We start from the raw sequence: 27,029 nt of genomic DNA, 5'->3' as shown, positions 1-27,029 counted from the left end.
ACAACAAGGGCAGCAAAAATGGGAAAATTGGCCTCCAGGAGCAGTGGATTATATTAATTTATTTTCAATTGCTTGTAGTCTTTATCTATGCTAATGCAGATTGTTTAAAACAAATATATAATATTTAACCTACTGGTATCCTAAATATGAAATGAATTCTATGTACATGACAAATGAAAAACACAGGGGAAGTTGGTAAAAGGATCAAAAATACTTGGAATTGACTCTCCGGGGCTCCTTTGATTAGGATCCAACCAAACAGACCTTGTGAGCCACATTAATATGTAAGAAGGGTAATAAAGGGTAACCACCCAGTAATACATGTTAGGGAACGAGGGTGCAGGACTATTTCAACAGAATACTCAGTGCAGGGGTCAGGTGGTGGTACACCTGATTGGGTGCTCATGTTGCAATGTCCCAAATATAGGGAAGATTAAGTTTGGGTGAAGGGTGAAGAGAGGTGATATCCATCTTGTGGAGATATAGAACTTTACCTCTGTGACAAAGACCCTGGAATCAGTAAAGTGATCAGAATGAGCAGTTGGCTTTGCCTGCTTGGTAGTTTCCAACGTCAGGCGTCCGAGGAACAATCACCCCTTTTCTACTATAAGCTAATGTTAGGGGCAGATCACTGCAGAAGAACTGAGTCTTCTATCTCATGTCCTTTTCCATGTTAAGATACGAATGATAACATCTGGGAGCCGTGTGGTGGTGTACGGGGTTGAACACACACATTATCATGTGCAAAGACCCAGGTTCAATTCCCAGCTCCTACCAGCAGGGAGAAGATTCAAGACCAGGTGTGGCTCCTAATTTCTTCCTTAGTTTTCAATTTCTCTCTGTCTCTATCCAAAATTTTTAAAAAAATCCAATTCAATTAAAAATAAGCAATGACTTCTGTAATGATTCCCTTGTGTTTGGAACAAGGAAGCACTTGTTATAACTTTGTTTATATATATAATCCATTAAAAAATCACTGTTGCAGCAAATACTTATGTAAAGGTATATCACTTGCTGATCTCAGAATACATAATCAATGAAACTGTTAAAAATGAATAATATAAAGACTAGCTGGTAGGTAATATATACGGGGATTACAACAGATAGGTAAACAAAGCTTCTGATATCAGAAAATATTTATTCGAGTGAGAAATATTTTACCTAAACAAGTGTAGAGGTGAAAGATGGCTACCAACTAGTTTTGCTTGTGTGCAAATCTAAAGAATAGTAATACATGAACTTGCAAATAAAACAAACAAGCAACACCCATGTTCAGTGGGGAAGCAATTATAGAAGCCAGAACTTCAACCTTCTGCATCCTACAATGACCCTGGGTCCATACTCACAGAGGGTTAAAGAATAAGAAAGGGGAGGGGAAGGGATATGGAGTTCTGGTGGTGGGAATTGTTTGAAGTTGTATCCCTCTTATCCTATGGTTTTGTCAGTTTCCTTTTTATAAATAAAAAAAAAAAAAGTTAACAACAGCAAAAACCCTAGAGGTAAACAAACTGTCTCTAAGACTTTGTGAGAACTCTGGTGATTATCTTTGAAAATGTAGTGGGGGAGGGATGGATAGCAGTTAACTGAGGACATTCCCTAGTTCCCCCTCTGAAGGCTCTAGACTGACTCCTACATGGGAGAGTCACAAGACAACTAGTCATGTTTCAGGGAGGTGAGTATTTATTAAGAGAAAGTATAGATGGAAAAGGAGGAGAAAGTACAAGTCACGCAGACATGTAGACCCCTGAGGAAGAAAGCAAGGGAATGGGGCTGGTCTTCCCAGATTTTCAGTCCCTTCAGAGGAAGAACAGGGCCTTTGGGGGATGAGCTTCAGCCTTTTGTCTTCAAGTGCTCCCCCTATAATTTATGGCTCTTGCAGTCAGGGAGGGAGTGCTGGTGGATATGCTCCTGGTCCCTTTTCTTGGCTTCCTGCAGGCTGCAGGGGGAGGAGTACAGCTTTCCCTCAATTGTCTGCCAACAGAAAAGGGGTGCTAGAAATAAATTAACCCACTCACCAGTTCAATCATGAATTCTGCAAACTTGAAGAAAGGTGGGAAGTGAGACATTGATTTGGTTCTGCAGAATCAGGCCCTGGCCCTACCTGAATGCACCATGTTGGGACATGCCAGCCCCAGACAACAGGAAAGAATTTCTTACCTAACAGAAAATCCCTCTTCCAGTTTTGCACTTGGATAAGTATTTCTGGAGTTCCAATCTAGTCTGCATGTCTAGCAACAGGAAAACAATAAGCTTCAGGTCCTGGAACATGATGGCAGAGGAGGATCGAGTGAGGGTTGAATGGTTATGTGGAAAACTGGATATGCATGTAAAAACTATTGTATTTACTCTTGACTACAAACCACTAACTCTCCAAGAAAGAAATAAAAAAAAAGAATAAAAATCATAAGCAGTGCAAGGTTTGAATAAGTGGGAGTTGGCATTTCTTGTAAAATAATCCCTCTCTCTCTCTCTCTCTCTCTCTCTCTCTCTCTCTCTCTCTCTCCCTGCAGGATTATCTCTGGAACTTGGTACAGTGCCTATACTATGAATCAGTTCTCTTGCAGCCATTTTATTTATTTTGATATGACAGAGAGAAATGGAGAGATGAGGGGAAGACAGAAAGGGGAAGAAAGATAAACCTGCTTCACTCCCTTTGGAAGCCACCTTCCTGCAGGTGGTGAGCCAGGGGCTCGAACTGGGATTCTTGAGTTTGTCCTTGTGCTTCCTATCATGTGTGCTTAACCAGGTGTGCCACTGCCCAGCCCCTGTAAGATAAACTCTCTGTGTAACTTTGATGAACTTGTTTCCCGAAAGGATCCTGGAGAAACATGAGACACTGAGGTCACATATGTCTCATTCTGATCCTTTATATATTGAATAATTTGAAAATACTTTGAAAATGAAATGAAACAATGTCCCTTCTTTCACTGGGAACACAGTTTGGTGGCAGTGTGGAACTCTGTAGCCTGCAATCTTATAACTTTGTAAACCACAGTTAGTCGCAAATAAAAAACAAATCCATCTGAAAATCAAATAAAGTATACGTGAGAGAGAGATGAGAGAGAGAGAGAGAGAGAGAGAGAGAGAGAGAGAGAGATGCCAAAATATCACATGCTGGATTAAACAAAGTATTTGTGGAACATAGTCAGGAATGAATATGGTCCAGTTGAAATGACTAGAGATCACAATCTACCTTCTATCCACTGCACCACTTCCTGGACCACAACATAATGTATTTTCTAAGTTAGAGGTTACAATTTCAATGAAATTGTAAAGTCTGGAGGGAGGATGTCATTAGTGATGCACTATTTAAGTCATTCTTGTGCTCCCTAGAGTCCCAGGACTAGAGAAAAATATCCTCACTTCTCTAAATGCCTGTTGTTCTCCAGGCTACGTCTGGTTCACTGGGGAGAAGATAACTCAATCATCTCAGGAAAAGATAAATACTTTTGATGTTTGAACTGGTATATGTCAGGTTGTGAACTGTCTAGTGTTTTGTGGAAACTAAATCTCAAGAGAATCACTGGAAACTTAGTAACATTTTCTCTCTGCTTTGTATTTGTAAGCAGTGCTTTCTGTCTGTTTTGTTAAAATTACCCTCACCAGAATTCTTTCCAAACAGAATCTCATGACATTTTCATTTGCATCAGTTATAAAGTACCTTTTAAAATAGATATTCAGTATTCTTCTAAAAGCTACCAGATAAAGCAAACATTTCATAAAGATAAACAGTAAGATCATTTAATTTATCTAAATTTTCAGCTATAGAAAATATTTTAGAAAAACCAATGAACCTCTAAAGTGATGAAAACTAAGATTATCAATGGGAATATGTCTGAAAACACTTAAGCTGCCGACTAGTAACATAGAATTTTTTAGATGAGAAGTATTTATAATAACTAATAACAGATGAAAACTGGATGGACCATCTAACATGTGTAATCATTATATATCTATGAATGTGTAAGTGTAGATGAGAGAACAGGAAAGTTATTTTGTGTAGAAAAATTCTGTTTTTGATTTTTTCATGCATACATTGAGAAAATGACTATATCATGTGTATATATATGTAGTAATATATCTATCATATAAAAGACACATAATAATAGTTTGTCAACTTGCATTTTTCTTCACAAGAAATTTGATTTTTATATCATCTGTGTACTATCTATATTCAAAAATAGACTTCTACAAAAATTGTAATTATTTTTGATATTTGACAGGTAGAGTAACAGAGAGAGAGAGAGTAGAAAGGGTCAGAGTAGAAACCAGTTTGCACATAACGCAAAGTAGCACATTAACTGAGTGATTTTGCTGGCCCCCAATCTGCAAGTTTTTGAAGTTGATTATCTTATATAAGATCTAACTGATTTCAGTCATAAAGCAAATGGTAGACTACTGTAATAAGCCAGGTAACATGAGAGGTCGACTTTGATTTTGGTGGTAGAACCAACAGAAAGAATTTCTGATAGAGCATTTAAAGGATCTTTCTTTACATTTTAATGGATAGCGCAGAGAGAGATTGAGAAAGGAGGAGAGACAGAGAGGGAGAGAGAAAGATAGACACCTAGAGACCTACTTCACTGCTTGTGAAGTGTATCCCCCCTGTAGGTGGGAAGTCGGGGCTTGAACCTGAGTTCCTGCACAGGACCTTGTGCTTAGTACTATGTGTGTTTAAAAGGGTTTGCCACTGCCTGGGCTCCTAGACATTCATTTTTAAATAAATTAGGTTACTAAGCTTACTTGCTGACATTTTTATTTGTATTATTTCTCATTTTATTTTGGAAGTAGACAGTTTTTTAATTTTTTATTTATAAAAAGGAAACATTGACAAAACCATAGGATAAGAGGGGTGCAAACATCAAACAGTTCCCACCACCAGATCTCCATATCCCATCCCCTCCCCTGATAGCTTTCCTATTTTTTATCCCTTTGGGAGTATGGACCCAAGGTCATTGTGGGATGCAAAAGGTTGAAGGTCTGGCTTCTGTAACTGCTTCCCCACTGAACACGGGCCTTAACTGGTAGATCTATACTCTCTGCCTGCCTCTCTATTTCCCTAGTAGGGTAGGGCTCTGGAGAAGCAGAGCTCCAGGACACATTGGTGGGGTTGTCTGTCCAGAGAAGTCTGGTCGACATCATGCTAGCATCTGGAACCTGGAGGTTGAAAAGAGAGTTAACATACAAAGCCAAACAAATTGTTGACAAATCATGGAACTTGCTGACATTTTTAAAACTGTGATAAGAAAAATCCTTACTGTGCATTCTACCAGAACTTCTTTTAAAATTTTTATTATTTATTTTAACTCCAGGGTTATTGCTGGGGCTTGGTGTCTGCACAGCATATCCACTGCTGTTTATCATTGTTATTGTTATTATTGTTGTTGTTATTATTGCTGTCATTGTTGTTGGATAAGACAGAGAAAAATGGAGAGAGGAGGGGAAGACAGAGAGGGGGAGAGAAAGACAGACACATGTAGAACCGCTTCACCACTTGTGAAGTGACTCCCCTGCAGGTGGGGAGCTAGGGGCTCGAACCAGGATCCTCATGCAGGTCCTTGTGCTTTGCTCCATGTGTGCTTAACCTGCTGTGCTACTGCCCCCCGATCCAGGACTTCTTAAGAGATAATTTTACTAAATTTTATCAGAGAAGGGATTATTTGATTTTCTAGCAAGTCAGTACAATTTATTACCTTGGCTTCTTTCTTATTTTAGCAAATGATTCATCTACTCTAATACCAAGGCATGAGGAACCAGACAAGAGTGACTGAATTTATTCTCCTTGGATTCAGGGATCACCTGGAGCTACAGAGTCTTCTTTTTGTGGTATTTCTACTTATCTATATGATTACTGTGCTTGGAAACCTTGGCATGATCCTATTAATCAAGTTTGACTCATGTCTCCACACTCCAATGTACTTTTTCCTCAGTAACTTGTCCTTTGTCGATTTCTGTTACTCTTCTGTTATTGTCCCAAATATGCTCGTGAACTTCTGGGTGAAGAATCCGGCCATCTCCTTTACTGGATATGCCACTCAGTTCTTCTTTTTCGGATCCTTTGCTGGGATCGAGGGCTTCCTGTTGGCTGTGATGGCCTATGACCGATATGTGGCCATCTGCAAACCTCTACTTTATACAGTCACTATGTCCCCCCATCTTAGCGTCCTCCTAGTATCAGCCACATATTTCTCAGGGTTTACGAATGCTGCCATTCATACTGGCTTAGCCTTCTAGCTGGCATTCTGCCGCTCAAATATCATCAATCACTTTTTCTGTGACACTCCGCCTCTCCTGAAACTTTCTCGTTCTGACACGCACGTCACTGAAGTCGTCATTTTTATTTTTCCCAGTTTTAATGAGCTGAGTTGTCTCCTAACCATTCTCATCTCCTACCTCTACATCCTGGTTGCCATCTTGAGGATTCGTTCTGCCCAGGGTAGGCACAAAGCCTTCTCCACCTGTGCTTCTCATTTGATAGCAGTCACTATCTTTTTTGGTACCATCCTGTTCATGTATCTACGCCCCAGTTCCAGCTACTCAATGGGCCAAGATAAAGTGGTATCTGTCTTTTATACAGTGATTATCCCCATGATAAACCCTCTCATCTACAGTCTGAGAAACCAGGAAGTCAAGGCTTCCTTAGGAAAAATGTTCAAAGCAGCCTCTTTATATTTCTGTTCTTAGAATCATCCAAAATGTGGATAGTTAGGACTGCAAGGGGACATAGAAAAGATGATATTTATCTTCATTCACCTGGATTTTATTTCACTTTCTTTGATGGTGGGGTTAGGAAAAATGTCTCAGAGGGGGGACTGGGTGGTGGCACACCTGGACGAGAGTACATGTTACAATGCACAGGGATCAAGGACCCAGGTTCAAGCCCCTGGCTTGAGAAAGAAAAGAAAGAAAAAAAAAAGGAAAGAAAAGAGAATAGAAAAGAAGAAAAGAAAAAAAAAATAAGAGAAAAGACTGTCTCAGATGCTTTGGGGAATATGGTTTCTCTGTAAAATTTCCATTTGTTCCACAGAGCCAAGCATGTATGTTTTAAAACCTCTAAATGTTATAATTTAACACCCTGCTTATTAGATATAGAGGCAACTATAGCTGTAGGTAGTACCAAGAAAGACAAAGTGGCACAAATAATGTTTTAGTGTTCTTCCCCATATGAGTGTTCCATTACTGGACGGAGATGTATAACTACAGTGGACAGGTTAGAAGAAATAGACTAAGGCAGATTATTCCAAATGACTAAAACCAATGCTCAGTTAGTAGCTGCTTGACCCCTATCCCTCTGAAAGAATATTAGCGGAACTAATTCCCGTCAGAGGGATAGGGCTCAATTTTCCAATGTTGGCAGACAGTCTAGGGTCTACAATAAGGAAATGACATAAACAAAACACAGGATAAATAAGAAGCATTACAGTGTATTTGGGGGAAGGGGTTGGGTGGTGGCATACCAGGTTAAACACACAGTAAGAAGCACAAGGACCTGAGCAAACATCTGGGTTCAAAGCCTCAGCTCCCCACCTGCAAGAGGGGTTACCTCAAAAGCGGTGAAACAGGTCTGCAGGTGTCTTTCTCTCCCTCTCTCTATCTACCCTTCTCTCTCAGTTTCTCTCTGTCTTGTGGAGGAAAAAAGGGTGAAGCACCAGAAGCAGTGAATTCATAGTGTTGACATGGAGACCCAGCAACTGGAGGCAAGAAAAAAAAATTACAGGGCTGGTAGATTTACTCATTGAGTAATGCATGTACCTGGTTTAATCACTAGAACCACATGGAATATTCAGTGACACCAGAAAAATCTCCAGGGCTCTGATGTTTCTCCTTCTCTGTCTTTTTATCAGAATGAACTTGTGAAATTTCACATGCAAGAAACACTCGCTATGCAATATAATCCATAAACGTAAATCAAAGAATGAGACTATTATGCTAGCGACTCTCTTCCCTGATCTAGATTTCTTGTCTTTTTTTTCCAACTTTTATACCATCTCCCTAGACAATAACTTGGGTCATGTTAGCTGTCAGGCTCAGGAAAAAACTAGTAAAGTCACGGGCCCCTTGGAATATACCTAAAATAGACTTAGTAGCTTTCTCCAAAATGGAAACCTCAAATCTCATCTGCTATATTCTTGCCTTTAAGTTCCTGATTATTTAGCAATTTGTTCTGCTTTATATCTTAATTCTTTTTTTAGCCACCAGGTTCCAAATGCTACAATGACACCAACCTGACCTCCCTGGACAGATAACATCACCAATGTGTCCTCAATGTCCCCCACCCACCGCCACCCCCCCTGCAGAGCTCTGCCCCACTAGGGAAAGACAGAAACAAGTTGAGAGTATGGATTGACCTGTCAATGCCCATGTTGAGCAGAGAAACAATTACAGAAGCCAGACCTTCCACCTTCTGCACCCTATAATGACCCTGGGTCCATACTCCCAGAGGGATAAAGAATAGGAAAGCTTTTTAGGGAGGGTAATGGGATAAGGAGTTCTGGTGGTGGGAATTGTGTGGAGTTGTGCTGGTGCTTATGTGAGTGGCCTCTTAACCTGAGATAAGCTGCTGGCCTTCTCGTCTAAAGTTCAAGGGACCTCAAGATGCAGAAGTAGCGCCATGAGAGGTTCAGGTATGAACTTCCACTTTATTTGGGGTAAGCACAGGTCTTATAGCAAACAGAACAAAGGACGTTTTTCAACTATGTCAGAAATTACAGGTTTCTAAAAGGTCAGCTACCCCTATGGTGGGGAGGGGTAGGAACGACAAGAATTGATGAGATACAGAAAGGTCAAAGCAATTAATTCCCATGATACAAGGCATGTTAATTATCTAAAGGTATTAAGAAAAGCATAGTGGTAAAACCAGTACGGTGAGATAAAACAGAGAAGGACATACCTTGATGTAAATCATAGGAAATAGGTATGGGGGGTATCACTTTCACAGTGCTGGCAAGGCTTGTGATGGAGTATGCTTATGTATGTGATCCAAGGATGAAAGGTTAGTGAACTCTGGGTGAATATAGTGAACTCTGGGTGAATATAGTGAACTCTGAATGAACTTACAAGCAGACAGCCATTTGGTCTGCTAGCAGGGGAGTGAAATAAGTGTGTGAGGATGCAGGCTTTTTGTGAGATTTTAAGAGACTAACAAGGGGAAACTGAGTCACGGAAAGCATTTCCTTCTTAGCTCCATCCCTAGAAGGGAGAGTCTAACAAGTGGGGTGTCTTTTCAGATCTCCATCACAAGAATGGGAAAGCTCACCTAAGCCCTCCCAAGCTTTCACATAGTCCCACAGAGTTGTACCCCTATTATCCTATGGTCTTGTCAATATTTCCAGTTTATAAATAAATAAAAATAAAGAAGTTCTCTGCTTCCAATTATGTTAATGAAATTGACTCACTGGGGGAGTATTTGCTCCAGCAAAACACTATACCCATCAGTTGTCAATGTCAAACAATTAGTATTTCTTATTTCCAAACCAATTATTTTTATTTTTCTACTACTTAGATAGAGACAGAAAGAAACCAGGTGGAAGGGGGAAGAGAGATAGAGAGAGCAAGAGAGAGAGAGAGAGAGAGAGAGAGAGAGAGACGTAACATTGCTTCACCAGTCATGAAGCTCCCCTCCTGCAAATGGGGATCAGAAACTTGAACCTGGGTCCTTGCAATGATGACATGTGTGCTCAACCAGGTGTGCCACCACCCAGCCCCTAGCACTTCTGTCTTACACTTCTTCTTCTAGCGTTTGCCCTTCTTCCATAGCCAGTCAACAACGTCAGGTTGAGCCTGATGTCTGCTTGTTGCTGGCTTTGAAAGTGACTGGGATCCATGTGGATTCAGTCGGCTAGGAAGGATCGTCAGTTTCCCCAATAAATGGGTACTCACGGGATGCACCACGAGAAGGTCGATCCAAACTCATCTGTTTTTTTTTTTAATTTCTTTATTGGGGAATTAATGTTTTACATTTGAAATATAATAGTTTGTACATGCATAACATTTCCCAGTTTCCCATATAACAATACAACCCCCAGTAGGTCCTCTGTCATCCTTCTTGGATCTGTGTTCTCTGCACCCACCCACCCACCCCAGGGTCTTTTACTTTGGTGCAATACTCCAATTCTGGTTCAGGTTCTACTTGTGTTCACTTTTCTGATCTTGTTTTTCAACTTCTGCCTGAGAGTGAGATGATCCCATATTCATCCTTCTCTTTCTGATTTATTTCACTTAACATAAAATTTTCAAGGTCCATCCAAGATCAGCTGAAAACAGTGAAGTCACTATTTTTTATAGCTGTGTAGTATTCCATTGTATGTATATATACCACAACTTGCTCAGCCACTCATCTATTGTTTGACACCTGGGTTGCTTTCAGGTTTTGGCTATTACAAATTGTGATGCCAAGAACATATGTGTACACAGGTATTTTTGGATGGGTGTGTTGGGTTCCTAAGGATATATCCCCAGGAGAGGAATTTCAGGATCATAGGTTAGGTCCATTTCTAGCCTTCTGAGAGTTCTCCAGACTGTAGAACTCATCTGTTTTGCATATTCTTTCTGCCTCTCAAAATGTGTTCTAACTTTATTTACCTATGTGTCATTGTAATTTAAAGAACTCTCCTCAGGCTTATAGAGAGAAACACTGAGACTTGCTGATGAGAATTCTTTCATCTTCATAATACTGAAATTTATATCTTTATATACTGAAAATTCATGGTAACAATGTGTGCTCAGTCAGGAACATCACTGTCTGTTGGAATGAAAGAAATAAGAACAGAAAGAAGAAAAAGAAAGTAAAAATTTGACTGGACTTGGTGTGTTGCATCTACATAAAGTACTCTAGGGAAGGAGGGCAGAGAGGGAGCAGGTGGTGGGTTCATGGGTTCTTGGTCCATGATGGTGGAAAAGGCCTAAGTTGTTGGTGAACATATTTTACAGACACTTCTGTGATGAGATGAGAATTTTGCCCATGTGTCACTACTATACTGACTGCAAATAATATGATAAAAAAAAACATTGAAAATACAAAGTCATATTGGCCTCTACACACAGTGCTAAAAGTGAAGATGAGGGAGCTGGATGGTGGCAAACCGAGTTAAACGCACATAGTACTAAGCGCAAGGATCCTTGTTTGAGCGCCCACTCCCCACCTGAAAGGGGGGGGGGTGCTTCATAAGCATTGAAGCAGATCTGCAGACATTTAATTTTCTCCCTATTTCCCCCCTTAATTTTTCTTTTTCCTAGCCAATAAAAAAATGAAAAATGAAAAAATTGGCTACCAGGAGCTGTGATTTAGTAATGCTAGCACTGAGCCCCAGAGATTACCCTGGAGGCAAAAAAAGTGGGGGGTCGGGCAGTGGCGCAGTGGGTTGAGCGCATGTGGCTCAAAGCGCAAGAACCGGCATAAAGATCCCGGTTCGAGCCCCCGGCTCCCCACCTGCAGGGGACTCGCTTCATGGGCGGTGAAGCAGGTCTGCAGATGTCTATCTTTCTCTTCCCCTTTCTGTCTTCCCCTCTTCTCTCCATTTCTCTCTGTCCTATCCAAAAATGAACAACATCAACAATGGCTATAATAATAACTGCAACGAGGCTACAACAACAAGGGCAACAAAAGGGGGAAAAATGGCCTCCAGGAGCGGTGGATTCGTGGTGCAGGCACCCAGCCCAGCAATAACCCTGGAGGAAAAAAAAAAGAAAAGAAAGAAAAGTGATGGTGAACTTTGTATATAGCTTATGCATATGGGTATCAAGTCATGTACATAGATATTAGGTAGGGATTTCAGCCTCAGCTCAGTGGAGATTCTATGACCGCAAACACCAAATTAAGGTTATTCCCTTGAGAAACAAAGATGATTTTTAATTAATTCTTTAAAATTGCTTAAAAATACTTCAGGGAATGTACCTTTTATATACATTATAAGTAATCCCACTGTATAAATATATTTTTACAAAGTACGGCCAGTCAAAATTTACAGGTAGGTTATTTTCTGTTTTCACTAAAATTGTGTTCATCCTATTGTAGGGGTCACTGTTTCTCACCTGTGTGGAAACTATTTTCATCAATTGTATATAGTTTTTACATTTAACCATTAATACTTATGGCATCTACAAAAATCATTACAGGCAAGTTCTTCTGATATTTGTTTGACAATTAACTGCATTGGGCATAGAATATCATTCTTAAGACATGATGATTTGTTCTATTTTATTTTCACAATCATCTAGACCAAGGTGACTTCAGCTTAGAGTAAATGATTTAAAGCATGTTTTACCAAAAATATTTAAGCACTATTTGTACCCTTATAAATAGATATTTTAAAGTGCTTGTCAATTAAAGAAATATAAGCTACAAATATTCCTGTACTTTTCTCCAAATATTTGCATTGCTTACTTACAGGGAAAACCTGTAAACTTCCTTCAGAGGCCATCTGATCTGAACACACACACACCGCCTTAAAGTCATTACTTCCAGTTAAAATTATATCATATGTCTTTCCTGTGTATTTATTTTATAATTTTCTTCTTTTAACTTTTACTTATTATTGCATAGAGATACAGAGAATTTAATAGAAGTGGGGGAAATAGAGAGGAAGAGAGACAGAGAGACACCTGCAGCCCTGCTTCACCAGTCCTGAAGCTTTCCCCCTACAGGTGGGGATCAGGGGCTTGAGCATTATAGGCCTTGAGAATTGTAGTGTGTGCATGCTTAACCAGGTGCACCGTTGCCTGGCCTTTATTTTTGTATGTGTTACTCTTTTTAAAATCATTTTCATTCTCTTTTAATTTATTTGATAGAAACAGCCAGATATCAAGAGGGGAGTGAGAGGTAGAAAGCAAAGGAGACAGAGAGATACCTGCCAGATATCAAGAGAGGAGTGAGAGGTAGAGAGCAAAGGAGACAGAGAGACACCTGCCTCCCTGCTTCACATCTAAAACTTTCCCATTACAGGTAGGGACTGGGGGACTCGAACCCGGGTCCTTGCACACTGTAATACTTACACTTAACCAAGTTTGCCATCACCCGGCTCCTCCTGTGTGTATTTACTAATTGGTTATTCTCCTACAACAAGGAGAAAAACCTCTTTCATGAGGTTGGAGAATGTATTCAAGCTTAAGACCAAAATTCATAAAGAAGAGACATGAATCGAGGTCGTACACATGAATAAATGAGTGAGCAACTTTACAAGAGGAAAGCGTAATTCTTCATGCCCTAGCTACATGAACAAGAGACCAATGAAGGGATACAATGCATTATGAATAAAGATTAACCAAATATAGAATTATAGTGAAAACACTGCTCTGGATATTTACCTTGCATTCTGTAGCCTCGACAGGAATACCAAGCTGAAGAGATACTCAGAATCCAACATCCTTTATTTATTCATTCAACTGGTCAGAGTTGAATGAATAAATAAATTAACTGCATTTAACTGCTTCACATATCTGGGTAATTTTCATTCATATGAATTTGTGAACTCCACAAAGTTGGGAAAAAAAACCATGTATGGAGTTGGCCAAGAAAACCTAAGTAACATGAAGTACATTTTTATAAACAAAGAGGGAGAAAGCTATCTACGTGTGCTTGAATAATAGAGAAATTTAGGCTACTGTACAAAATGTTTTTGTTTTTGTAGAATTCCAGGTGCATTTGTAAAAAAACAGAAGTACTCAAGTAAGACAACAAAACAGGATAAACACATAATGTGAATCAGGTAAAAGACCTCATTTTCTTTTTGTCCCTTTCAGTTTCAAGGGTGAAGGGGTAGAGAAAATGTCTTCTGCAAACCAAACTACTGTCACAGAATTCATTCTCTTGGGACTCACAGATGACCCACTCCTAGGGAAGATCCTGTTTGGGGTATTTCTGGTCATCTATCTCATCACGCTGGCAGGAAACCTGTGCATGATCATGCTGATCAGGACCAACACCCACCTCCAGACTCCCATGTACTTCTTCCTCAGTCACCTCTCCTTTGTAGACCTCTGCTACTCCTCTAACGTGAGCCCAAACATGCTGCATGACTTCCTCTCAGACAGAAAGACCATCTCCTTTGCTGGATGCTTCACACAGTGCCTTCTCTTCATTGCCCTGGTGATCACTGAGTTTTACATGCTTGCTTCTATGGCCGTGGATCGATATGTGGCCATCTGCAGTCCTTTACACTACACTACCAGGATGTCCAAGAACATCTGTGTCACTCTAGTCGTGTTTCCTTATTCTTTCGGCTTCCTCAATGGACTGTCTCAGACAATACTGACTTTTCACATGTCCTTCTGTGGCAACACTGAGATCAACCATTTCTACTGTGCAGACCCTCCTCTCATAATGCTGGCCTGCTCTGACACTTATGTCAAAAAGATGGCCATGTTTATAGTTGCTGGATTCACTCTTTCAAGTTCCCTGTTCATCATTCTCCTGTCCTACCTTTTCATCCTTGCAGCCATAGTGAAGATCCGTTCTGCTGAAGGCAGGTCCAAGGCCTTTTCTACCTGTGGTTCCCACCTGACAACAGTGACTGTCTTCTATGGGACTCTATTCAGCATGTATCTAAGACCCCCTTCTGAGAATTCTGTGGAAGAGTCCAAAATATTTGCAGTCTTTTACACCTTTTTGAGCCCCATGCTGAATCCTCTGATCTACAGTCTAAGGAACAAGGATGTGATTCATGCCTTGAAGCAAGTGATTAGACAGAGTATCTTCCATAACAGTGTGGTATAGAAATCTCTTCACTTGCAATGACAAAGAATCAGGGGTATCACAGTGACTACATTCTATCAATGAGTTACACAAGCATCCTAGCCTCTGATTTATTTTTCAGAATGTTCATAAATTAGTCCATGGGATTATATTTTTTAAATTTATAAAAAACATTTTTTGGAGAGGAAGAATATAATTGCATTACTTTTCATCAGAAGGGTTTATGTCCAAATCTATTATCTGACTTGAAAAATGTATTTGAGATGGGTAGGAGTTGGAAAAAAGACAGATTAAATACTTGTACGTATTAATTGCTGAAACTGATTTCTGTCAGCACAGACCAGCATGGTTGTTTCTTCCTCACTAAATAAATAGGTCTCCTTAAAAAGAATATATATTCTAGGATTATTATGAACAGACTTTATATTTAGCCTGAATTGAGGTGCTTACTGCCCCCCCCCCGAGTATTGTAAGCCAATACTCAATTTTGGTTTTCAGGCACCAAAATTAGGCTCAGTCTTATCAGTCCTCTACCCTCTCTGTCTCTCTCTTTCCCTCTGTTCTTTCCTCCATTTATTTTGCTAATATTCACTGGGGCATCACCTCTGTGTATGGTTTTATCAGAAAGAAAGTGAGATCACCACTAGATAGTGCATATTTACATCTTACACAGGCTGTGTTATTTTGGTAAACATAATTTCAAGCAGGAAAAAAAAACCAGAAAGAAATATTCTTTTGTGAATAAAAGCAAGTTAACTTAGACTCATTTCTCTAAAGGGAGAATCTGCCAACATGTTGGTGTCCATTTCCTCTGGAATATCTTGCAAACCCACATTCCTTTGTGTCAACGTAGCTTTTTATTCTTTTTTTTTTTTTGCCTCTGTGCTTTATTGATCTGGGCTGAATTTTTCTAGTAGAAAGAGTCATAGAAGGGGGTGGGCTTGTTATGCCCAGATAAACACACATATTACTAAGCACAAAGATGTTTGAGCCTCTCCAGCTCCCCACATCCAGTGGAGATGCATCACAAATGGTGAAGTAATTCTGCAGGTGTCTCGTTGTCTCTCTCCCTCTCTATCTCACCCTCCTCTCTCAATTTCTCTCTGTCCAATCCAATAAAATGGAAAAAAATGGCCACCAGGGGAGCAGTGAATCCATTGTACTGGCACTGAACCCCAATGATAACCCTGGAGGCAAAGCCAACAAAAGAGACAAAGGAAATACATCAAAGCTTCAAAGCTTCCTTCAGTGCTTAGGGCTTAGGCTCCCATTCAGGTCTAGCTCATGGCAGGGAAGGTGCTTTGTCCAGGCCAGTTGTTTTTTGCTGGCCCATCAATGTAACTATCACCCTTGCTGTTGTTGCTGCTATTGACCATAGCAGAAATTGATTCATCTGCATTAATTGTTTCAGACAGAGAGGGAAAGAAGCCTCTCTGAGGCTGTAAGCTATGCTAGGAGGTTGTGATCAAACTGGGTGTGCACATGAAAAAAACAGTGAACTATCCAGGGGCCAGATAGGGGTGCCTATGGTTGAGCACACATGTTATAATGCATAAAGCCTTGGGTTCGAACCTCCTGTCCCTACCTGCAGGGGGAAAAGCTTTCCGAGTTGTGAAGCATGGCCGGCAACAGGTGTCTCTCTGCCTCTTTCCCTCTATATCACTCCCTTATCTGGCTGTCTCTATCCAGTAGATAAATAAAGATAGTAAAATTTTTTAAAATGCACTATCCAAATGAGTTATTTTGTGTACCCTGTAACAACTTCCTCTTATTTCTCTTCCTTTCTTCCACTTCTCCTCCTCCTCCTATTCCTTCTTCTCTCTATCCCTCCTTTCTCCTCTCCTCTCCTCTCCTCTCCTTCAAATAATAATAATACTTTTATATTATTATTATTTGAACCAGAGCATTGTACGCCTCTGGTACATGGTGGTGTTGTAGATAGAGCCTGTGACTTCAGCGTCTCAGGACTGAAAATCATTTGCATATAACTATGATGCTGTCTTTCCAGCCCTGGAACTTATTACCTTTAAGTTTAACTTGTATCTCTGTGTACCTAACTTACAGATGTCCTTGAGGATATATTCTTGTACTTGTCACAGTTGAATTACATGTTGAGAACATTTCTAAAGCTTTTGACAACTTTTATCCAGGTTTTTTTTTTCTCCAAAATGTTTCTAGAAATTTATATCTCTGTCTAATAATAACGGAGAGTAATCATTATTCAGTACACTTATTCATATTAGAAAACTGCCTCTAAGTTAATTTGCATATCTGTTGTCTCAGCAGATATTCTTAAAAAAACCTTTTACTTTGTTTTGAGGGAAGCATATTTAAATCACAGTTAATTATTCTGATGATCAATTTTCTTTATATTTTTGATGCTCTCTCAGATGAAGAATAAATTATTTGAGAAGAAAAAAATGTTTTCTAGCTCTTCTTCATTCTAAGCACATATCATAGGCAGCTATCTCTATTATGCTATTTTTTCATGAGAATATTTTGTATTTATAATATTTATACCTTGGATTTTTTGACATATAATTGTGCTGTAATATTGCATATAACATTACCACTCACATTTAAAGCTTTTTATGTTGTTTTTACTTGGCATTATTTTAAGATATTTTTAAGAGAGAGAGAGAGAGAGAGAAAGGGAGAAGAGAGAAGAGAGAGGGGGGGGCAAAGCAACAAAGCTTCCTTCAGAGAAGTGGGACTGGGCTCAACCTGGGTGTCTACATGATAAAACAAACAACACACTACCCAAGTGAAACTGTCTCACCAACAATTTCTACTTTTTTTTTTTTTTTAATTAAGCTCCACTTCATTTTCCATTGAATTGTTATCTCACCTGTTTTTATACTGATTCCATTTCTGGAGTATGCTATTCATTTGATCAGTCTCTACATATTTTTTTAAACTGAATTCTATAGTTGGTGTATATATTTCAAATACTTTTTAAATTCTGGGAGATAAATTCCACTTTTCTTATTTTTACCTTCCAGATATACTTTAGGAAAATGCAAATGTGATACTTCTAGAAACCTAATAGTCCAATGTGGACATGCACAGTTTCATTCTATGAATTTGAATTCATATACACACATAATGACAAGTTGCTAATATAGAATATGGATCAATTTCAAATCCTAGTAAAACAAAGGAAAATATTGCTATTATACTTATTTCCTTATTCTTTATAAAGATAAATAGAATGGTAGCCATAGAGAGGACTTATTATCATTATTTTTTAATAAAGACAGCCAGGAATCTAGAGGGAAGAGGTATATAGAAAGGGGGAGAGAGACAGAGAGACACCTGCAGCCTTGCTTCACCTCTCATACCATTCCTTCTGAAGGTGGTGACCAGGGGCTTGAACCCAGGATCTTGCATATTATAACATATGTGCTCAACCCGGTAAGCCACCACCCAGCCCCCAAGAGCTATTTCTTAATCATCAATTTTAATAACATCGAGTGAAGAATTTGTACTGATTGACTCTGAAGAAAGTGATGCTGGCATTTAAATCAAATTATGGGGTACCTGGTAGTGCGTATAGACAGACAGTGCATATACTTTACTGGGCCAGAGATCACATCATTGGCTCAGTTAAAAGATCAAAATGGTAGAACATTGCTGTGGGGTCTTTCTTGATTTCTACAAGTTTGTCTTTTTCATATCTTTATTTCACCAGTGGAATAGTCAAATCATAAAGAACTCAGTCTTGTTCTGCTGACCATCTACATAGGCCAGTTGAAATACTTCACATTCCTAGCAGTGAGAATATGAGAATCACCATTGCTCCACTCGCTACCACTCATTTACAAATTGTATCAACATGATGTTATGTAATCTGGTGTCACATGACAGAACATGATAATCATCATGAACTTTATGAGAATCATTATTATAACTATCAAATAGTATCAAATTTTATTTGTTTGTTTATTTATTCTGAAGACAGAAAGAAATTGAGTGAGGAAGAGGAGAAAGAAGCAGAAAGAGAGCCAGAGACATCTTCAGCACTAAAGCAGGCCCACCCAGAAGTGGGGACTGGGGGCTTAAACCCAGATCTTTGTTTATGGTCACATATGTGCTCAGCCACCAGACCCCAGCAATTAATTTTTATGTCAACTTTTTAAAAATATTACCATTGATAGAATCTGTGTGGTATCCCATGGATTTATAATTCACATTTCTATGACAAAGATAGATGTTAAAATCAGAGATGTGGTTATTGGCTTTTATAAAGTGTCTGTTCATAGGTAAGACAATTAGTTGGAATAATTTGATCTTGGTCAATGAACTGTGTAGGATCTCTATGCATTTCAAGATAACAGGTTTTGTCTAAACTACCTAATATGAATGTTTTCTCTTGTCTGGGATATTAATAGTATTTTTCCTATTCAGATTTCTCACCTATGGTACCATGTTAATCCTCACTCTCATTAAATGTCCCCCATCTCCTCAGAAAATAACTTAGATCCACCTGCATGTCAGATTTCAGGCTCAGGAAAAAACAAACAAACAAACAAACAAAAAACACTAGTATAGCTACAGGCCCACTGAAATATAACTAAATATGCCTAGTAGCTATTGACAAAATGGAGGACCCCCCAGCACTTCATTTACACTATTCCAGCCTTTAGGTTCATGATTGTTCAACAATTTGTTTGGCTTTGTATGTTAACTCTCTTTTCAGCCACCAGTTTCCAGATGCTAGCATGGTGCCACCAGACTTCCCTGGACAGACAATCCCACCAATGTGCCTTGGAGCTCGACTTCTCCAGAGCCCTTTCCCAGTAGGGAAAGAGAGAAACAGCTTGGGAATATGGATCGACCTGTCAACACCCATGTTCAATGGGGAAGCAATTACAGAAGCCAGACCTTCCACCTTCTGCATCCCACAACAATCTTCGGTCCATACTCCCAGAGGGTTAAAGAATAGGAAAACTATAAAGGGAGGGGATGGGAGACTGAGGCCTGGTGGTGGGAACTGTGTGAAGTTGTACCCCTTTTATCCTATGGTTTTGTCAATGTTTCCTTTTTATAAATAAAAAAACAAAAATGGGATAAAAGAAAAAAAAAGTCCTCCTTAATGTTCTATATAAAGAAAAACAAAGCTTCTTGCACTGAATCTTTCTCACTTGCTACACTAAGATGAACAGTTATCTACTCAGACATACTTCCTTCCTTTTTGCCAATCATGACCTACACTGTCTATCTGTTCTCATGATCACTTGCATGTTACAGAGCATTGAGTCAGGTGTGAGGTTAAACTATTAGCCTCAAAGGACACCTAGTTCCCAAAACATCAAATTAAGTTCACACCTTACTTGAGAAACAAAGTCTGTTTAATTTATCTATTTAAATTATTTTAAAAACACTCTAGAGAATGTATTTAAAAATATAAACCTCCCCACCTCGCTTCTACAAATGACCACAGGCAGATTTTACAGGTAGGTCACTTATTTCCTACTTTAACTACAAAAACATTCCCCCTAACCATGATTTTTTTTTTTTTTTTTTGCTTGATGGGGTTGAGAAAATGTGAGAAAATTCACATAAAAGAATGCTACCCATCTCCATTTCTCCTCACCCAACAGTCTCTAACCAATATCATCACATTTAGCTTCACCTTTGTGTCTAATGATGGTTCTTGTCCCTACAATATGCCAGTATGCGTTCTATGATATTGGGGGGGGATATTCTCTTTGCTGCAAGCCCAAAACATGAAATAGAAAATCAACTACTCATTGGAGTGCTTAGGAATAAATAACTGAGTGAGTTCAGTTAGCAGGACTATCTTTGCTCTCGGTTGCATCAAGTTGTCAAGAAAATTTCACAGTCTGTGCCTCTTCTGTGTAACATAAAATCATAGAACAGTACATTTCAAATTAAAATAAATATGTATTTTCTGTCTAAGCAAAAGAAGAGTAGCAGATCTGAAAGTACCCTAGAAATCTAAATTCTTAGGGGGTTGAATTGTTTTGTAGAAAACTGAGAAATGTTATACAAGTAAAAACTATGATATATCATTTTATTGTTGATTTTAAACCATGAGTTCCCCAATAAAATAATTAAAACAAAAAAGGAATGTAAATTATTTTATTTATCTATCTAAATAACACCATTTTACCAGCTTATTTCCATATAGCATTTTCAGTTCTTCAATCCCCCACCCCAATGTTAGAACTTAAGTGATAGAAGTTTACAAATAACTGAACTATGAATAATGATATCTGTCTATCTATCTATCTATCTATCTATCTATCTATCATCTATCTATCAGGTATCTTCTGCCTATCTATATATTAGTTATATATTGAAATGTGTGGGATTTCATTTATTTCTATTTATTGATTGCCTTGTTTTTGGATTTGGAAAGTAAAATGAATTTTCAAATGGGAAAATGTGTTGGAGAATTTTTATGATATTTCCAGTTGTTTTTAGGTAAAGTGATAGTTATTTCTAGATAATATGTGTATAACTCTAGAACCAGTAGCTCAGCAAAGTATAATAACATATCTTTATTGAGGATATAGTGTTTTTTCCTGAGTACAGTTTCTTACGGATCCAAAATAGGTGGGTATGTCTTACACTCCAACTTACAACTGACAGATGTTGGACACAGTATTTTTGATTGAATCTTGATGAATCTGTTCGTAGAGAAGTGTCCACATACATAGATTCATTTGCTTGAAAGATAAAAATTCATAGTATTACTACATGATCTGAATCAAATAGAAGTCTTCACTTAATTTCTGTCCCTTTCAGTTTTCAAGGGTGAAGGGGTAGAGAAAATGTCTTCTGCAAACCAAACTACTGTCACAGAATTCATTCTCTTGGGACTCACAGATGACCCACTCCTAGGGAAGATCCTGTTTGGGGTATTTCTGGTCATCTATCTCATCACTCTGGCAGGAAACCTGTGCATGATCATGCTGATCAGGACCAACACCCACCTCCAGACTCCCATGTACTTCTTCCTCAGTCACCTCTCCTTTGTAGACCTCTGCTACTCCTCTAACGTGAGCCCAAACATGCTGCATGACTTCCTCTCAGACAAAAAGACCATCTCCTTTGCTGGATGCTTCACACAGTGCCTTCTCTTCATTGCCCTGGTGATCACAGAGCTTTACATGCTTGCTTCTATGGCCGTGGATCGATATGTGGCCATCTGCAGTCCTTTACACTACACTACCAGGATGTCCAAGAACATCTGTGTCACACTAGTCCTGCTCCCTTATTCTATTGGCTTCCTCAATGGACTGTCTCAGACAATACTGACTTTTCACTTGTCCTTCTGTGGCAACACTGAGATCAACCATTTCTACTGTGCAGACCCTCCTCTCATAATGCTGGTCTGCTCTGACACTTATGTCAAAAAGATGGCCATGTTTATAGTTGCTGGATTCACTCTTTCAAGCTCCCTGTTCATCATTCTCCTGTCCTACCTTTTCATCTTTAGGGCTATTTTGAGAATCCGTTCTGCTGAAGGCAGGTCCAAGGCTTTTTCTACCTGTGGTTCCCACCTGACAACAGTGACTGTCTTCTATGGGACCCTCTTCAGCATGTATCTAAGACCCCCTTCTGAGAATTCTGTGGAAGAGTCCAAAATATTTGCAGTCTTTTACACCTTTTTGAGCCCCATGCTGAATCCTCTGATCTACAGTCTAAGGAACAAGGATGTGATTCGTGCCTTGAAGCAAATGATTAAAGGGAGTATCTTCCATAAAACTGTGGTATAGAAATCTGTTCACTTGCAATGACAAAGAATCAGGGGTATCACAGTGACTACATTCTATCAATGAGTTACACAAGCATCCTAGTCTCTGATTTATTTTTCAGAATGTTCATGAATTAGTCCATGGGATTATTTTTTCTTAATTTATAAAAAACATTTTTTGGAGAGGAAGAATATAATTGCATTACTTTTCATCAGAAGGGTTTATGTCCAAATCTATTATCTGACTGGACAACTATATTGGAGATGGGTAGGAGTTGGGTAAATGACAGAGTACATACTTGTATGTATTAATTACGAAAAACTGATTTCTGTCAGCACACACCAGCATGGTTATTTCTTCCTCACTAAATAAATAGGTCTCCGTAAAAAGAATATATATTTTAGAATTATTATGGACATACTCTATATTTTGCCTAAATTTGGCTACTATAGTTTTGACCCTGAGTATTATAAACCACATTTGTTTTCAAGAACCAAAAGTAGGCTCAGTTTTGTCATTCCTCCTCCCATTCTGTCTCAGTTTCCCTCTATCCTTTATTTGTTTATTTATTAGATGAAGATAGAAAGCAATTGAATGGCCAAGAGAAGGAAGAATCAGAAAGAGAGCTAGAGAGAAGTACAGCACTGAAGCTTGCCCCCCTAAAGTAAAGACTGGAGTCTTGAACCCAGATCTTTGTTCATGATCATATGTGTGCTCAGCCTGACCTTAGCAATTATTTTATTTTATTTTATTTTATTTTATTTTATTTTATTTTATTTTATTTTATTTTATTTTATTTTGCCTCCAGGGTTATTGCCAGGGCTCGGTGCCTGCATCATGAATCCACTGCTCCTGGAGGCCATTTTTTCCCCTTTTGTTATCCTGGTTGTTTTACCATTGTTGTGGTTATTATTATTGTTGTTTTTGATGTCATTGTCGTTGGATAGGACAAAGAGAGATGGAGAAAGGAAGGGGAAATAGAGAGGGGGAGAGAAAGATAGACACCTGCAGACCTGCTTCACCACCTGTGAAGCCACTCCCCTGCAGGTGGGGAGCCAGGGGCTCAAACCAGGATCCTTAAGGTGGTCCTCATGCTTAGCGCAACCTGAGCTTAACCCACTACACTACCCACCAACTCCCTCAGACATCTTTTATAAAGTGTCTGTTCACAGGTAAGACAATTAGTTGGAATAATTTGATCTTGATCAGTGAATTTTGTATAATCTCTATTCATTCAGGATAGAAGGATTTATCTAAATTACCTAATATTAATGATTTCCCTTGACTGGGATATTCCTAAACTTTTTCCTATTCAAATTTCTCACCTATGACATCATGTTATTCCCCTCTTTCATTAAATGCCCTTCTTAATGTTTTCTATAAAGAAAAAACACAGCTTCTTGAGTTGAATCCTTTCTCACTTGCTACACTATGATAAACATTTATCTTCTCAGATGTCAGGTAGTGTCGCACCTACTTAAATCAGCACACACTGCTGTGCTCAGGGACCCAGGTTCGAGGCTCTGGTCCCCCCTGCATGCAGAAAGCTTCACAAATGGTGGAGCAATGCTGTTGTTGTCTCTCTCCTTCTCTATCACTGCTTTCTGCTCAATTCTGAATTTCTATAACTAATAAATAAATCAAAATAATAAATTAATATATATATTCATATATTCCTCCTTCCTTAGTGTCAAATATTCGCTACACTGTCTATATGTTCTCATGATCACCTGCAAGTTACAAAGCAAAGCATCAGTTGTTAGGTAAGAACCTTGGCCTCAAAGGAGAATCTAGTTCCCAAAACATCAAATTAAGTTCACACCTTACTTGAGAAACAAAGTTTGTTTAATTGCTACATTTAAATTATTTTAAAAACACTCTAGAGAATGTATTTAAAAATATAAACCTCCCCACTTCGCTTCTACAAACAACCACAGGAAGATTTTACAGGTAGGTCACTTACTTCCTACTTTAACTACAAGAACAGCCCCCGCCCCAACTATATATATATATATATATATATATATATATTTTTTTTTTTTTGCTTGATGGAGGTGAGAAAATGTGAGAAAATTTCGCTTAAAAGAATGCTACCCATCTCCATTTCTCCTCACCCTCTAACCAATATCATCACATCTAGCTTCACCTTTGTGTCTAATGATGGTTCTTGTCCCTACAATATGCATTCCATGACATTGGGGGGATAGTCTCTATATTGCAAGCCCAAAACATGGAATAAAAAATCAACCACTCATTGGAGTGCTTAGGGATAAATAACTGAGTGAGTTTAGTTAGCAGGACTATCTTTGCTCTTGGTTGCAGCAAGATGTCAAGGAAATTTTTTCTGGATAACATAAAATCATGCAACAGTACAATTCAAATTAAAATAAATATGTATCTTCTATCTAAACAACAACAAAAAAAAATAGCAGATCTGGAGTTACCCTAGAAATATAAATTCTTGTGGGGTTTGGATTGTTTTGTAGAAAACTGAGAAATGTTACACATGTACAAGCTGCTGTATTTTATTTTACTGTTGACTGTATACTGTTAATTCCCAAATAAAGAAATTGAAACAAAAATAAATATAAATTATTTTATTTATCCATTTGAATAACACCATTTTTACCAGTTTATTTCCATAGGGCATTTTCAGTTTTTCAATCCCCCCATCCCAATGTTAGAACATAAAATATAAATGTTTCCAAATAACTGGTCTACGATTAATGATTTCTATCTGACTATCTATAATCTATCTATATATCTATCATCTGTCACATATACTCTATCTAGCTATACATTAACTATATATTGGAATGTATGAGAATTCACTTATTTCTGTTTATTGATTCTTTTGTTTTTGGATTTGGAAAGGAAAATTTATTTTCAAATTGGAAAATGTATTGGAGAATCTTTATAATATAACCAATTGCTTTCAGATGAAGTGATGGTTATTTCTAAATAATATTTATACAACTCTAGAATCAGTAGACCAACAATATGCATTAACATATATTTTATTGAGGAAACAGTGTTGTTTCCTGTGCATAATTTTTTATGGCTCCAAAATAGACGGATATGTCTTACGGAGCTCCGTCTTACCACTTACAGACATTGGACACTGTATTTATGATTGAATCCTAATGAGTCTGTTCAAAGAGAAATGTCCACATACATAAATTCAAATGCTTGAAAGATAAAAATTCATAGTATTACTACATGCTCTGAATCAAATAGAAGTCTTCACTTAATTTCTGTCCCTTTCAGTTTTCAAGGGTGAAGGGGTAGAGAAAATGTCTTCTGCAAACCAAACTACTGTCACAGAATTCATTCTCTTGGGTCTCACAGATGACCCACTCCTAGGGAAGATCCTGTTTGGAGTATTTCTGGTCATCTATCTCATCACGCTGGCAGGAAACCTGTGCATGATCATGCTGATCAGGACCAACGCTCACCTCCAGACTCCCATGTACTTCTTCCTTAGTCACCTCTCCTTTGTAGACCTCTGCTATTCCTCTAACGTGAGCCCAAACATGCTGCATGACTTCCTCTCAGACAGAAAGACCATCTCCTTTGCTGGATGCTTCACACAGTGCCTTCTCTTCATTGCCCTGGTGATCACTGAGTTTTACATGCTTGCTTCTATGGCCGTGGATCGATATGTGGCCATCTGCAGTCCTTTACACTACACTACCAGGATGTCCAAGAACATCTGTGTCACTCTAGTCGTGTTTCCTTATTCTTTCGGCTTCCTCAATGGACTGTCTCAGACAATATTGACTTTTCACTTGTCCTTCTGTGGCAACACTGAGATCAACCATTTCTACTGTGCAGACCCTCCTCTCATAATGCTGGCCTGTTCTGACACTTATGTCAAAAAGATGGCCATGTTTATAGTTGCTGGATTCACTCTTTCAAGCTCCCTGTTCATCATTCTCCTGTCCTACCTTTTCATCTTTAGGGCTATTTTGAGAATCCGTTCTGCTGAAGGCAGGTCCAAGGCCTTTTCTACCTGTGGTTCCCACTTGACAACAGTGACTGTCTTCTATGGGACCCTCTTCAGCATGTATCTAAGACCCCCTTCTGAGAATTCTGTGGAAGAGTCCAAAATATTTGCAGTCTTTTACACCTTTTTAAGCCCCATGCTGAATCCTCTGATCTACAGTCTAAGGAACAAGGATGTGATTCGTGCCTTGAAACTATTGATTAATGGTAATATGTTTCACAAAATTGTATTATAGTTCTCTCTTTGTAAATTCTCATGTCTCTGAAAATGTATTTATATTTTCAAAAATAAAAGGAATGCTACCACTCTATCATCTTTATTTTTATATCTTGTAAATTCATTTCTAAATAGTTTATCTCTTTAAAATGCCTAAATTGAAGAGCTATTGTAGTAAAAATCAGGTTTAGTTAAGTTTTAGATTATTTTACACCATATCCTTTCTGGTATGTTATTGAGTGTTACTGTTAATCCTATCTAACACATCAGGATCACTTGCTTGTTGACAATCATTATTTCCTATAGCGGATAGAAATGCAGGGAGTTCATTACATTTGTACCATCTTTAGAAGCAAGGTGATATTCTAAATAAGACAACTAATTGCATATA

General features: G+C 38.5%; 3 protein-coding genes and 1 pseudogene across 3 annotated transcripts; all 4 read left to right on the top strand.

Moving 5' to 3' along the window:
- The first annotated feature begins 5,745 nt into the window (after positions 1 to 5,745).
- On the top strand, positions 5,746 to 6,684 carry LOC103110381 (olfactory receptor 5AP2-like; annotated as a pseudogene).
- Positions 6,685 to 13,762: 7,078 nt separating this feature from the next.
- Positions 13,763 to 14,710, top strand: LOC132534024 (olfactory receptor 5M10-like). The gene has a single exon (XM_060177437.1). It carries the CDS (start codon positions 13,763 to 13,765, stop codon positions 14,708 to 14,710), a length of 948 nt encoding a protein of 315 aa, XP_060033420.1.
- Positions 14,711 to 21,489: 6,779 nt separating this feature from the next.
- Positions 21,490 to 22,437, top strand: LOC103110380 (olfactory receptor 5M10-like). The gene has a single exon (XM_007519553.1). The coding sequence runs from the start codon at positions 21,490 to 21,492 to the stop codon at positions 22,435 to 22,437; it is 948 nt and encodes a 315-aa protein (XP_007519615.1).
- A 3,272-nt stretch (positions 22,438 to 25,709) lies between these two features.
- LOC103110274 (olfactory receptor 5M10) lies at positions 25,710 to 26,657 on the top strand. The gene has a single exon (XM_007519450.2). The coding sequence runs from the start codon at positions 25,710 to 25,712 to the stop codon at positions 26,655 to 26,657; it is 948 nt and encodes a 315-aa protein (XP_007519512.1).
- The last annotated feature ends 372 nt before the right edge of the window (positions 26,658 to 27,029 follow it).

This window comes from Erinaceus europaeus, chromosome 17, assembly GCF_950295315.1.
Source record: "Erinaceus europaeus chromosome 17, mEriEur2.1, whole genome shotgun sequence".
Lineage (NCBI taxonomy): Eukaryota > Metazoa > Chordata > Mammalia > Eulipotyphla > Erinaceidae > Erinaceus > Erinaceus europaeus.
Note: the sequence above shows the minus strand (reverse complement) of the source record. Positions and strands in the feature narration are given on the sequence as shown.